This window comes from Octopus sinensis, linkage group LG27, assembly GCF_006345805.1.
Source record: "Octopus sinensis linkage group LG27, ASM634580v1, whole genome shotgun sequence".
In the NCBI taxonomy this organism is placed as follows: domain Eukaryota; kingdom Metazoa; phylum Mollusca; class Cephalopoda; order Octopoda; family Octopodidae; genus Octopus; species Octopus sinensis.
The window spans coordinates 13,429,555-13,444,554 of NC_043023.1; the positions used below are offsets into that span (position 1 = coordinate 13,429,555).

Sequence of the window (15,000 nt, forward strand, 5' to 3'; positions counted from 1 at the left end):
TATATATGTGTGTATATAATGATATACACATAGGGATGTATAGCCATATATACAAATCTATAAACACCACTTCATATATATATACACTACCTATATACATACATATTTACAAATATGTATGTGTGTATATAATGTTATACACACCTAGGGATGTATATAGCTATATATAGAAATCTATAAATACACCTTAATACACATATAAATATATACACTACCTATATACACATAGGGATGTATAGCTATATATATACATATCTATAAACACCACTTCATACGTATATATAAATATATACACTAGCTATATACACACATATTTACAAATGCATATATCCATGTATATATAGATATACACACATAGGGATGTATAGCTATATATACAAATCTATAAATACACCTGAATACATATATACACTACCTATATATACACATATTTACAAATATGTATGCGTGTATATACACACATAGGGATGTATAGCTATATATATATATATATATATATATATAAATACACCTTAATACATATATATATATATTTACAATACCTATATACACATTTACAAATATGTATGTGTATATAATGATATACACACATAGAGATGTATAGCTATACATACATATCTATAAACACCAATTCATCATCATCATCATCATACATCACTTCATACATATAAATATATACACTACCTATATACACACATATTTACAATTTACATATATACATCCCTATGTGTGTATATATAGATATACACACATAGGGATGTATAGCTACATATACATATCTATAAACACCACTTCATACATACATATATATATATATATATACATACACTACGTATATACACACATATTTACAATTTACAAATATGTATATATGTGTGTATAGTGTGTATATAATGATATACACACACAGGGATGTATAGCTATATATACATATCTATAAACACCACTTCATACATATATATATATACACATACACTACCTATACACACATATTTACAATTTACATATATACATCCCTATGTGTGTATAGTGTGTATATAATGTTATACACACATAGGGATGTATATCTACATATATATCTATAAATATACCTCCATACATACATTACACACATATATATATATATATATATATATATACACACATCATATACGTACATCTATAACCCTATATATATATATATATAAAGTGTGTATATATACACTACCTATATACACACATATTTACAATTTACAAATATGTATATATGTGTGTATATAATGATATACACACACAGGGATGTATATCTACATATACATATCTATAAACACCACTTCATACACATATATAAATATATACATACACTACCGATATACACACATATTTACAAATATGTATGTGTGTATAGTGTGTATATAATGATATACACACACAGGGATGTATATCTACATATATATCTATAAATACACCTCCATACATACATAAATACATACATTACACACATATATATATATATACACATCATATACGTACATCTATAACCCTATACACACATATTTACAATTTACATATATACATCCCTATGTGTGTATGGTGTGTATATAATGATATACACACATAGGGATGTATATCTACATAGACATATCTATAAACACCACTTCATACATATATATATATATACATACACTAGCTATATACACACATATTTACAATTTACAAATACATATATACATCCCTGTGTGTGTATATAATGATATACACACACAGGGATGTATATCTACATATATATCTATAAATACATCCCTGTATACATACATCACACATACATATATATATACACACATCATATACGTACATCTATAACCCTATATATATACATAAAGTGTGTATATATACATATACACACATAGGGAAGTATATCTACATATATATCTATACATACATCACACACACATATATATATACACACATCATATACGTACATCTATAACCCTATATATATACATAAAGTGTGTATATATACATATACACACATAGGGAAGTATATCTACATATATATCTATAAATACACCTCTATACATACATCACACACACATATATATATATACACACATCATATACGTACATCTATAACCCTATATATATACATAAAGTGTGTATATATACATATATATCTATAAATACACCCCTGTATACATACATCACACACACATATATATATACACACATCATATACGTACATCTATAACCCTATATATATACATAAAGGTGTTATAACATATACACACATAGGGAGTATATCTACATATAATCTATAAATACACCTCTATACATACATCACACACACATATATATTACACACATCATTACGTACATCTATAACCCTATATATATACATAAAGTGTGTATATATACATATACACACATAGGGAAGTATATCTACATATATATCTATAAATACACCTCTATACATACATCACACACACATCATATACGTACATCTATAACCCTATATATTATATACATAAAGTACCTATAAAGCGTGTATATACACATATATACACTCGTATGTGTGATGTGTGTAGATGATGTAGTAAGCATTGGGGACGATCGGTGATGAAATATGTCTAAAATCTGTGTGTTTGTGGAGAAATGATGTTGTGGAAATAAAAGAGGAAGTCGGGAAATGTCTGACGTGGACGAAAATGAAAGAGAATCGAGAGAAATGGTTTTGAATAGGAAAGAAAATGGGTCGAAACTTACTCAGAAGGGTGTCGAGTGTTTCTACCTCACTCGCCATATTGGATTAACAGGAGGGAGAGAGAGACAGGCAGAGAGAATGTGTGAGAGAGAGAGGGAGAGACGAAGAGACAGAGAGAGACGGAGGGAGATGCAGAGAGAGAGACAGGCAGAGAGAATGTGTGAGAGAGAGAGAGGGAGAGACGAAGAGACAGAGAGAGACGGAGGGAGAGAAACAGACAGAGAGAGAAACAGACAGAGAGAATGTGTGAGAGAGAGAGGGAGAGACGAAGAGACAGAGAGAGACGGAGGGGGATGCAGAGAGAGAGAGAAATAGACAGAGAGAATGTGTGAGAGAGAGAGGGAGAGACGAAGAGACAGAGAGAGACGGAGGGACAGAAACAGACAGAGAGAGAAACAGACAGAGAGAATGTGTGAGAGAGAGAGGGAGAGACGGAGAGACAGAGGGAGACGGAGGGAGAGAAACAGACAGAGAGAGAAACAGACAGAGAGAATGTGTGAGAGAGAGAGAGGGAGAGACGAAGACAGAGAGAGATGGAGGGAGAGAAACAGACAGAGAGAGAAATAGACAGAGAGAATGTGTGAGAGAGAGAGGGAGAGACGAAGAGACGGAGAGAGACGGAGGGAGAGAAACAGACAGAGAGAGAGGGAAGGGGGAGTGTGTGTGTATGAGTGAGTGAGTGAGTGAGTGAGTGAGTGAGAGAGAGAGAGAGAATGTGTGACAGAAAGAGGGAGAGACGAAGAGACAGAGAGAGACGGAGGGAGAGAAACAGACAGAGAGAATGTGTGAGAGAGAGAGGGAGAGACGAAGAGACAGAGAGAGACGGAGGGAGAGAAACAGACAGAGAGAGAAACAGACAGAGAGAGAGGGAAGGAGGGAGTGTGTGTGTATGAGTGAGTGAAGTGAGTGAGTGAGAGAGAGAGAGAGAATGTGTGACAGAGAGAGGGAGAGACGAAGAGACAGAGAGAGACGGAGGGAGATGCAGAGAGAGAAACAGACAGAGAGAGAGGGAAGGAGGGAGTGTGTGTGTATGTGTGAGAGAAAGAGACAGAGAGAGAGAGAGACGGAGGGAGAGAAACAGGGAGAGAGGGAGAAAGAAACAGAGAGAGGGACGGAACGAGAAAGAGTGTGTGAGTGAGTTAGTGAGAGAGAGAGAGGACGGTGTATGTGTGAGAGAAAGAGACAGAGAGAGAGACGGAGGGAGAGAAACAGGGAGAGAGGGAGAAAGAAACAGAGAGAGGGACGGAACGAGAAAGAGTGTGTGAGTGAGTTAGTGAGTGAGAGAGAGAGGACGGTGTATGTGTGAGAGAAAGAGACAGAGAGAGAGACGGAGGGAGAGAAACAGGGAGAGAGGGAGAAAGAAACAGAGAGAGGGAGCGGAACGAGAAAGAGGTGTGAGTGAGTAGTGAGAGAGAGAGAGGACGGTGTATGTGTTGAGAGAAAGAGACAGAGAGAGAGACGGAGGGAGAGAAACAGGGAGGAGAGGGAGAAAGAAACAGAGAGAGGACGGAACGAGAAAGAGTGTGTGAGTGAGTTAGTGAGAAGAGAGAGAGGCGTGTATGTGTGAGAGAAAGAAACAGAGAGAGAGACGGAGGGAGAAACAGGGAGAGAGGGAGAAAGAAACAGAGAGAGGGACGGAACGAGAAAGAGTGTGTGAGTGAGTTAGTGAGAGAGAGAGGACGGTGTATGTGTGAGAGAAAGAGACAGAGACAGAGAGGGAGGGAGAGATTGTGTGAGTGAGTGAGTGAGAGAGAGAGAGGACGGTGTATGTGTGAGAGAAAGAGGGAGAGGAAGGGAGAGAGAGTGAGTAAGTGAAAGAGAGAGAGGACTGTGTATGTGTGAGAGAGAGAAAGAGACAGAGACAGAGAAAGACAGAGAAAAAAGAGAGAGAGGGAAGGAGAGAAAGAGAGAGAGTGAGTGAGAGACAGAGAGGACTGTGTGTTGGTGTTAGTGTGTCGATGTTAATGCTTCTATGTGTAGCGTGTATATGTAAGTGTGTGTGTGTTCTGGTTTATGTGAATGTAAGTATGCGGTAGTGTTAATGTATGTGTATGTGTTTCGGTATTAGTGTGTCTATGTTTATATTTGTATGCGGGGCTTGCGTACGTGTAAGTGTATGTTAATGTGTGTGTGTCTGTGTTGGTTTGTGTGAATGTATGTGTACGTGTGTCGGTATTAGTGTGTCTATGTTTACAGTTGTATGTGGGTTTGTGTACGTGTAAGCGTGTGTGTGTCTGTGTTAATGTTTCTGTGTGCGTGTGTGGGGGAGTTGTCTGAATGTGTGTATAAGTGTGCTGGTCTTAATGTGTGTGTGTACGTGTATGCATTGGCGTGTCTACGTTTGTGTCTGTGTGTGTGTGTGTGATTGTGTTAATGCGTGTGTTAGCTTTTGGCGTTAATGTGTGTGCATGTGTGTTAGTGCCAGTATGTCTGTGTTAATATGTGTATACGTGTGTTAGTCTTAGTGTGTTTAAGTGCGTCTACCTTTATTTCCCAGTGTGTGTGTGTATGTGTTACTATGTCTACGTTTATCATCCTCTGTGTGTGCGTGTGTTTGTGTCAATGTGTATGTACGGGTCCTTGTGAGTGTGTGTGTGTGTGTGTATGTGCAGTCTTTGTATGTGTGTGTGTGTGTGCTAATGTCTCTGTTATATTGTCTTTGTGTGTGTGAGTCTGTCTTTATTAGTATATCTGTGAATGTGTGTGTGTGTGTATGTATGTGTCCCTATATGTGTGTCTGTATCGTGACTTTCTGAGTGTATGAGTATATGTGACTGTGTGCGTATACATACACACACACACATACATACATACATACATACATACATACATACATACACACATACATACATACATACATACATACATACATACATGCATACATACATACACATAGACATACATACATACATACACACATACATACATACATTACATACATACATACATACATACATACATACTACATACCTACATACATACATACATACATACACATACATACATACATACATACATACACACATACATACATACATACATACATACATACATACATACATACATCATACATACATACCACATACTACATACACACATACATACATACATACAACATACATACAACATACATACACAACATACATACATGCATACATACATACATACATATACATACATACATACATACATATACATACATACATATATATATACATACATTCATACATATATATACATACATACATACATACGTACATACATACACACATGCATACATACATACACACATACATACATACATACACACATACATACATACATACATACAAACATACACACATACATACATACATACATACATACATACATACACACATACATACATACAGGTGTGTGTGAGAGATCATACCGACACAGTGTCATAGCAGACCCGTGACTGCTCATACACACACATATATACATATATATATATGTGTGTGTGGTGTGTGTATATTATATATATAGAGAGAGAGAGAGAGAGATACACACACACACATACATACACTGTGGTTGCAGGACCGTGACACTACATGCATAGATACATATATACATATACATACATACACACACACGCGTGTGTGTGCGTGCGTGTATGTGTGTGAATATGTGTGTGTGTGTGTATGTGCGCGCACGCGCAGTCACGAGTCCGCAGTCACACTCGTCCTTGTTCTCTGACGTTACGGTAGTAGGTGCTGATGACCTGTCATCGTTGCCACGCTCACGACTCTACCTGTCACTCACACTCGCATTCACTCCCCTTCTCGTATCCCTATCTATCTATCTATCTCACACTTACTATACCTCTGTTCCTCCTTTGTTGTTTTTCCTCCTTCTACTCTACCTCTCACTCTTTCACTCATCTCTCTCACTCCGCTGTATCTCTCTCTCTATTATTCCTCTCTATCTATCTCTTGCACGTATCTTTCTTCTTCTCCATCTATTTCTCTTAATCCTTCTATTTCCTATTCTCTCTTACACTTTTACTCTCTCATCCTCTATCTCATCCCCATTGCAACTCCTCTTATGTTTCTACTAGCTTCTTTCTCTCTCTCTCTCTCTCTGTCTCTTCTTGTCTTTCTCTCATCCTTCTTCTCTATTCTTCCTCATTTCCATCACTGTTACGCTTACACCTCTTCCTCATCCTCATTTTTCCTCCCCTTCTTTCTTAAATCTCTCTCTCTGTTCTTCATTATCCCTTCCTCTTTCTCTTACACCCCTAACCTCCTCATTTCCATTCCCTTCTCTCTTCCTCAGTGTCCTTCCCTCTTTTTCACTCTCTCTTCCTCAATTTTCCCTCCCTCTTTCTTTATTCTTTCACCCTTCATTTCCCATCTCTCTCTGTCTATCTATCTCTTCATCCTTTTCCTTCCCCTTTTCTCTTACAACTCTCTCTTACTCTTTCTTACATACTTTTTTCCTCTCCTCTATCTCCTCTCTCCTTCCTACACTTTCTTTTTACTCTCTCTTTTTCTCTCTCTCTCTCTCCATCTAATTCGTTCTTTCACTATTCACATTCTTCTCTCTATCTCTCACGTACAAATACACTTTCTCTCTCTCTGTTTCTCCCTTAGCCATGGAGTTCCCTTCATTCTCTCTACGTGGTCACACTTTATGCTAGAAATAGCAGCCAAATCTCCCTCAACTCACACCTTATATGCGTAGGTATGAGCCAACGAGGGAGACCTCTTACATGGCAGCTTGACCTAACAGAAATAGCAGCCAAATGGCCCTTAAATCACACCCTATTCTTTTTTCTATGTAATATATTTATGTATGAACCAAAGAGGGAACCGGGCCAACGAAGGAGACCTCTACATTGTAACTAGACCTGCGAGAAATAGCAACCAAATCTTCCTCAAAAGGGAAATCTGTACGTGGTAGTTAGATCTGCGAGAAATAGCAGTCAAATCTCACCATGCTCTGAGCCAATAAGGGAATACTGTACGTGGTAGTTAGGTCTGCTCGAAATAGCAGTCAAATCTCACCATGCTCTGAGCCAATAAGGGAAATCTGTACGTGGTAGTTTAGGTCTGCGAGAAATAGCAGTCAAATCTCACTCAAATTACACCATGCTCTGAGCCAATAAGGGAAATCTGTACGTGGTAGTTAGGTCTGCGAGAAATAGCAGTCAAATCTCACTCAAATTACACCATGCTCTGAGCCAATAAGGGAAATCTGTACGTGGTAGTTAGGTCTGCTCGAAATAGCAGTCAAATCTCACTCAAATTACACCATGCTCTGAGCCAACAAGGGAAATCTGTACGTGGTAGTTAGGTCTGCTCGAAATAGCAGTCAAATCTCACTCAAATTACACCATGCTCTGAGCCAATAAGGGAAATCTGTACGTGGTAGTTAGGTCTGCTCGAAATAGCAGTCAAATCTCACTCAAATTACACCATGCTCTGAGCCAACAAGGGAAATCTGTACGTGGTAGTTAGGTCTGCTCGAAATAGCAGTCAAATCTCACTCAAATCACACCATGCTCTGAGCCAATAAGGGAAATCTGTACGTGGTAGTTAGGTCTGCTCGAAATAGCAGTCAAATCTCACTCAAATTACACCATGCTCTGAGCCAATAAGGGAAATCTGTACGTGGTAGTTAGGTCTGCGAGAAATAGCAGTCAAATCTCACTCAAATTACACCATGCTCTGAGCCAATAAGGGAAATCTGTACGTGGTAGTTAGGTCTGCTCGAAATAGCAGTCAAATCTCACTCAAATTACACCATGCTCTGAGCCAATAAGGGAAATCTGTACGTGGTAGTTAGGTCTGCGAGAAATAGCAGTCAAATCTCACTCAAATCACACCATGCTCTGAGCCATTAAGGGAAATCTGTACGTGGTAGTTAGGTCTGCTCGAAATAGCAGCCAAATCTCCCCCAAATCACACCATGCTCTGAGCCATTAAGGGAAATCTGTACGTGGTAGTTAGGTCTGCGAGAAATAGCAGTCAAATCTCACTCAAATTACACCATGCTCTGAGCCATTAAGGGAAATCTGTACGTGGTAGTTAGATCTGTTCGAAATAGCAGTCAAATCTCACTCAGATCACACCATGCTCTGAGCCAAGAAGGGAAATCTGTACGTGGTAGTTAGGTCTGCGAGAAATAGCAGTCAAATCTCACTCAAATTACACCATGCTCTGAGCCATTAAGGGAAATCTGTACGTGGTAGTTAGGTCTGCTTGAAATAGCAGTCAAATCTCACTCAAATCACACCATGCTCTGAGCCAATAAGGGAAATATGTACGTGGTAGTTAGGTCTGCTCGAAATAGCAGTCAAATCTCACTCAAATCACACCATGCTCTGAGCCATTAAGGGAAATCTGTTGGTGGTGGTTAGGTCTGCGAGAAATAGCAGTCAAATCTCGCTCAGATTACACCATGCTCTGAGCCATTAAGGGAAATCTGTACGTGGTAGTTAGGTCTGCTTGAAATAGCAGTCAAATCTCACTCAAATCACACCATGCTCTGAGCCAATAAGGGAAATCTGTTGGTGGTAGTTAGGTCTGCGAGAAATAGCAGTCAAATCTCACCATGCTCTGAGCCAATAAGGGAAATCTGTACGTGGTAGTTAGGTCTGCTCGAAATAGCAGCCAAATCTCCCTCAAATTAGACCATGCTCTGAGCCAATAAGGGAAATCTGTACGTGGTAGTTAGGTCTGCGAGAAATAGCAGTCAAATCTCACTCAAATTACACCATGCTCTGAGCCAATAAGGGAAATCTGTACGTGGTAGTTAGGTTTGCTCGAAATAGCAGTCAAATCTCACTCAAATCACACCATGCTCTGAGCCAATAAGGGTAATCTGTACGTGGTGGTTAGGTCTGCGAGAAATAGCAGCCAAATCTCACTCTAATCACACCATGCTCTGAGCCATTAAGGGAAATATGCACGTGGTAGTTAGATCTGCGAGAAATAGCAGCCAAATCTCATTCAAATTATTCATTTCTGTGTGTCTTGTGATTGTATGAGTCAGTCTTAGATCGTTGTGGGTATTTTAGTTGTAAAGTGTAACCCATTACCATCTGTTACATGGCCAAGCTGTCGATTACTACACAAACACTCCCCGACAAAGTTAACCTAGTTTGTCAGGCGACCGAGAGCAACATCTGTCAAACGGTAGGGTCAGCGTAGGAGCAGGGCTGGCCAACCTGAGGTCCTCGGGTCGCATGCTGCCCGCAGACTTTTAATTTGCGGCCCGTTTGATACTTTCTTGAAATGGGTTTATTTAAACAAACAATTTTAAAATTCTATCAAAAATTGAAGAATATAATGAAAAGTAAGAAAAGAAAGAGGATCTTTTCCTTTTGAAGGCCAGTTTTCAATACAATTTCTAGTTAACTAAACACTTTTAAACTTCGTATACTGGTAGAATGTGTCAAAATAAAACATTTTTTGGCGATGTTTCGTTTGTCGTAGCACACGTTTCCGTCGATTTCCGTAAAAAATGTAAACACTGAATCGGCCATACATACATACATACATACATACATACATACATACACACATAAATACACACACACATACATACACACACACACATACATATACACATACACCGAGTAAAGAATTTCAGTTATCTCTTTCTTTAACACATTACTCTGTCTCTTCGCACACACTAACAGAAGCACTTCACTTACACAACATACTGTCTGTCTCGCACACCCCATCAAACACACACACGGGGACTTCAAAAAGAAATCCCCTCGTCATAAAATCGCTTCCTCTTAGTCTCTTTCGCTCTCATTACTTCAAATATTCCCGCAAAGCCATATGTAAAAAAATAAAAGTTTTTTACGGAAATCGACGGAAACGTGTGCTACGACAAACGAAACTTCGCCCATCATTTTTTTCTCTTGGCTTTATTGAAAAAATTGTAATTTGTTTGTTGAACGTAGTTTAATTTTTCGAATTTTAACCAAAGTTAAATTAAGTTAAATTTTGTTACTTAATATATCGACCTCGGTAGGATGAAAGACAAAGTCGACCTCGGCGGAATTTGAACTCGGAACATAAAGACTAACAAAATACCGCTTAGCATTTCGCCTGGCATACTAATGTTTCTTATTTCTTTATTGCCCACAAGGGGCTAAACACAGAGGGGACAAACAAGGACAGACAAACGGATTAAGTCGATTATATCGACCCCAGTGCGTAACTGGTACTTATTTAATCGACCCCGAAAGGATGAAAGGCAAAGTCGACCTCGGCGGAATTTGAACTCACAACGGAGCGGCAGCCGAAATACCGCTAAGCATTTCGCCCGGCGTGCTAACGTTTCTTCCAGCTCGCCGCCTTTCTGCAACCAGACGGTGCTTGCTTGTGTACATGCATGCATGTGTGCGTGCGTACATGACAGCAGGATTCAGCCCTTGGAAAAGTGTCAGAAATGGTGGTTGAGGAATTTCTATGACTTCACCAGTCTCAATTTGTGACTAACTAATTCTTTCGAATGAAATCTATGGATCACAGTGTGTACAGCACAATTTAGAAAAACACCAACCACCCTGCCTACAACGTCAAGACTAAGCGAGTGACCAAGATCAATGAGGTGTTTGAAATTCTTCCCAGGGACACAGCGAGGAACGGATGCAAAAATTCCAGAGTCACCTTGAGGCCATGGCAGAAGCTGAGGATGGCCATAATTTGAGCTTTCCAAATATTTTCATTTCCTCTCATGCAGACTGTCGATTTTAGCCCAAACAACCTTTGTGCCAAGTTCCAGAGCTGTCCTGAGGCCTTGTTGGAAACTGGGGGCAGCGACTTTAAACTGTTACCTCCCAGCCATAATCTGGTTGATATTTTAAAATAATACATGGTTGTGATACTTGGGCCCTGAATGAAGAAGGTGGCCAATAGTAAAGTCACAATTTTGGCTAGGAAAAATGTCATAATTTTGGCTAGGAAAAAAAGTCAAATTTGGCTAGGGAAAAAAGTCACAATTTTGGCTAGGAAAAATGCCATAATTTTGGCTAGGAAAAGTCACAATTTTGGCTAGGAAAAATGTCATAATTTTGGCTAGGAAAAGTCACAATTTTGGCTAGGAAAAGAAGTCACAATTTTGGCTAGGAAAAGTCACAATTTTGGCTAGGAAAAAATCACAATTTTGGCTAAGAAAAAAGTCACCATTTTGGCTAAGAAAAAGTCACAATTTTGGCTAGGAAAAAAGTCAAATTTGGCTAAGAAAAAAGTCACCATTTTGACTAGGAAAAAAGTCACAATTAATTTGTGGTAGCTGGTAATAAAGTGACAGGAAAAAAGTCACAATTTATAGGGTCTGGACAAAACCCCTGTGACTTTTTTTCCATGACATTTTTTCCTGGATTCAGAGAGAAATGGGGCTAGTATGCTTCACTGAATGTGTAATCTAAGTGTTCATGTTCGACAGAGTGCAAGTGTTTTGAGAAAGAAGTTAGACATAAAAGGAATTAGGGTCTTTAGACAAGAGAGAAGACTGCGCTGGTTTGGTTATGTGGTGTGAATGGATGAGGACAGTCGCATAAAGAGGGGCCGATTTCTCAAAGTAGATGCAAGACGTGTAGGTGTGGGACCCTCAAAGACATGGGACAATGTACTGCAGAATGACCTCAGGACACTGAACCTTTCAGGTAAGATGACAAGGGACCAAGATACCTGGCACCTTACTGTGCTCAAGAATACCTGTGCCCCACAGAAGAAGCATTAAGGTCGGTTCTCCTGGTGGAGAGGAATGGCCTGCAGGAATCCTGTGCCGGTGCCATGTGAAAAAGCTTCAATGTGGCGTCACGTAAAAACGTCCGTGCCGTGCCCTGTAAAAGCACCCATGGATCTTTTCGGTTTGAACGGCAGTTTTTTTTAAATAATTTCTGAGTAACTAAACACTTTTAAACTTCGTATACTGGTAGAATGTGTTTATAAAACATCTTTTTCTCTTGGCTTTATTGAGAAAATTCTATAGTTTGTAAGATATTTGTGGGTTTTTTTCCTTCAATTTCTGCAATTTCAACCAATCAGTGACGTCTATTGAGGTGAAAACATTCTGTGCCGTATGAAAATGTCCCTCGTTTAAAAAACAGATTGGGTTTATTTACATTTCTGAAGAAAAAAAGATACCCTCCCACCCACCCCTAACCCTAAAACAGATTGAAATGCAATAGATCGATACTAGGGTCATAATTATGGGTGACAATTTCATATGACGCCGCTAGAAAAAACTGCTGTTCAAACTGAAAAGATCTGCACCCAGCACATTGCAAAGTGGTTGGCGTTAGAGAGGACATCCAGCCGTAGAAACCATGCCAGATCAGACTGGGGCCTGGTGCAGCTCTCCAGGGGCCAAACCATCCACTTCATGCCAGCATGGATAATAAACGTTAAATGATTATACATACATACATACATACATATATATATACTATAATGCCAGTGGCATGTGTAAAAAGATTCGAGCGAGGCCGTTGCCAGTACCACCTGACTGGCCCCGTACCGTGGCACGTAAAAAGCACCATCTGAGCGTGGCCGTCTGCCAGCCTCGTCTGACACCTGTGTCGGTGGCACATAAAAACACCATCTGAGCGTGGCCGTTTGTCAGCCTCGTCTGGCACCTGTGTCGGTGGCACATAAAAAACACCATCCGAGCGTGGCCGTTTGTCAGCCTCGTCTGGCACCTGTGTCGGTGGCACATAAAAAACACCAGCCGAGCGTGGCCGTCTGCCAGCCTCGTCTGGCACCTGTGTCGGTGGCACATAAAAACACCATCTGAGCGTGGCCGTCTGCCAGCCTCGTCTGGCACCTGTGTCGGTGGCACATAAAAACACCATCTGAGCGTGGCCGTCTGCCAGCCTCGTCTGACACCTGTGTCGGTGGCACATAAAAACACCATCTGAGCGTGGCCGTTTGTCAGCCTCGTCTGGCACCTGTGTCGGTGGCACATAAAAAACACCATCCGAGCGTGGCCGTTTGTCAGCCTCGTCTGGCACCTGTGTCGGTGGCACATAAAAAACACCAGCCGAGCGTGGCCGTCTGCCAGCCTCGTCTGGCACCTTGTCGGTGGCACATAAAAACACCATCTGAGCGTGGCCGTCTGCCAGCCTCGTCTGGCACCTGTGTCGGTGGCACATAAAAACACCATCTGAGCGTGGCCGTCTGCCAGCCTCGTCTGACACCTGTGTCGGTGGCACATAAAAACACCATCTGAGCGTGGCCGTCTGCCAGCCTCGTCTGGCACCTGTGTCGGTGGCACATAAAAACACCATCTGAGCGTGGCCGTCTGCCAGCCTCGTCTGGCACCTGTGTCGGTGGCACATAAAAACACCATCTGAGCGTGGCCGTCTGCCAGCCTCGTCTGGCACCTGTGTCGGTGGCACATAAAAACACCATCTGAGCGTGGCCGTCTGCCAGCCTCGTCTGGCACCTGTGTCGGTGGCACATAAAAAACCATCTGAGCGTGGCCGTCTGCCAGCTCGTCTGGCACCTGTGTCGGTGGCACATAAAAACACCATCTGAGCGTGGCCGTCTGCCAGCCTCGTCTGGCACCTGTGTCGGTGGCACATAAAAAACACCATCTGAGCGTGGCCGTCTGCCAGCCTCGTCTGGCACCTGTGTCGGTGGCACATAAAAACACCATCTGAGCGTGGCCGTCTGCCAGCCTCGTCTGGCACCTGTGTCGGTGGCACATAAAAACACCATCTGAGCGTGGCCGTCTGCCAGCCTCGTCTGGCACCTGTGTCGGTGGCACATAAAAAACACATCTGAGCGTGGCCGTCTGCCAGCCTCGTCTGGCACCTGTGTCGGTGCACATAAAAAACACCATCTGAGCGTGGCCGTTTGTCAGCCTCGTCTGGCACCTGTGTCGGTGGCACATAAAAAACACCATCCGAGCGTGGCCGTTTGTCAGCCTCGTCTGGCACCTGTGTCGGTGGCACATAAAAAACACCATCCGAGCGTGGCCGTTTGTCAGCCTCGTCTGGCACCTGTGTCGGTGGCACATAAAAAACACCATCCGAGCGTGGCCGTTGTCAGCCTCGTCTGACACCTGTGTCGGTGGCACATAAAAAACACCATCCGAGCGTGGCCGTTGTCAGCCTCGTCTGGCACCTGTGTCGGTGGCACATAAAAAACACCATCCGAGCGTGGCCGTTTGTCAGCCTCGTCTGGCACCTGTGTCGGTGGCACATAAAATCACCCACTACACTCTCGGAGTGGTTGGCGTTAGGAAGGGCATCCAGCTGTAGAAACTCT

The 15,000-nt window shown here is 41.3% G+C and overlaps 1 protein-coding gene across 1 annotated transcript in view; it reads right to left on the reverse strand.

Annotated features, from left to right (window-relative positions):
- Positions 1-4,469, reverse strand: part of LOC115225343 (ADP-ribosylation factor-binding protein GGA1) — a 67,567-nt gene extending 63,098 nt beyond the window's left edge. Inside the window, exons 1-2 of the mRNA XM_029796292.2 lie at positions 4,442-4,469; positions 2,743-2,795 (exon numbers count right to left, since the gene is read on the reverse strand). Coding sequence (XP_029652152.1) covers positions 2,743-2,779 — 37 coding nt within the window. The 5' untranslated portion in view covers positions 2,780-2,795; positions 4,442-4,469. The remainder of the gene's footprint in view (positions 1-2,742; positions 2,796-4,441) is intronic.
- Positions 4,470-15,000: the final 10,531 nt, after the last annotated feature.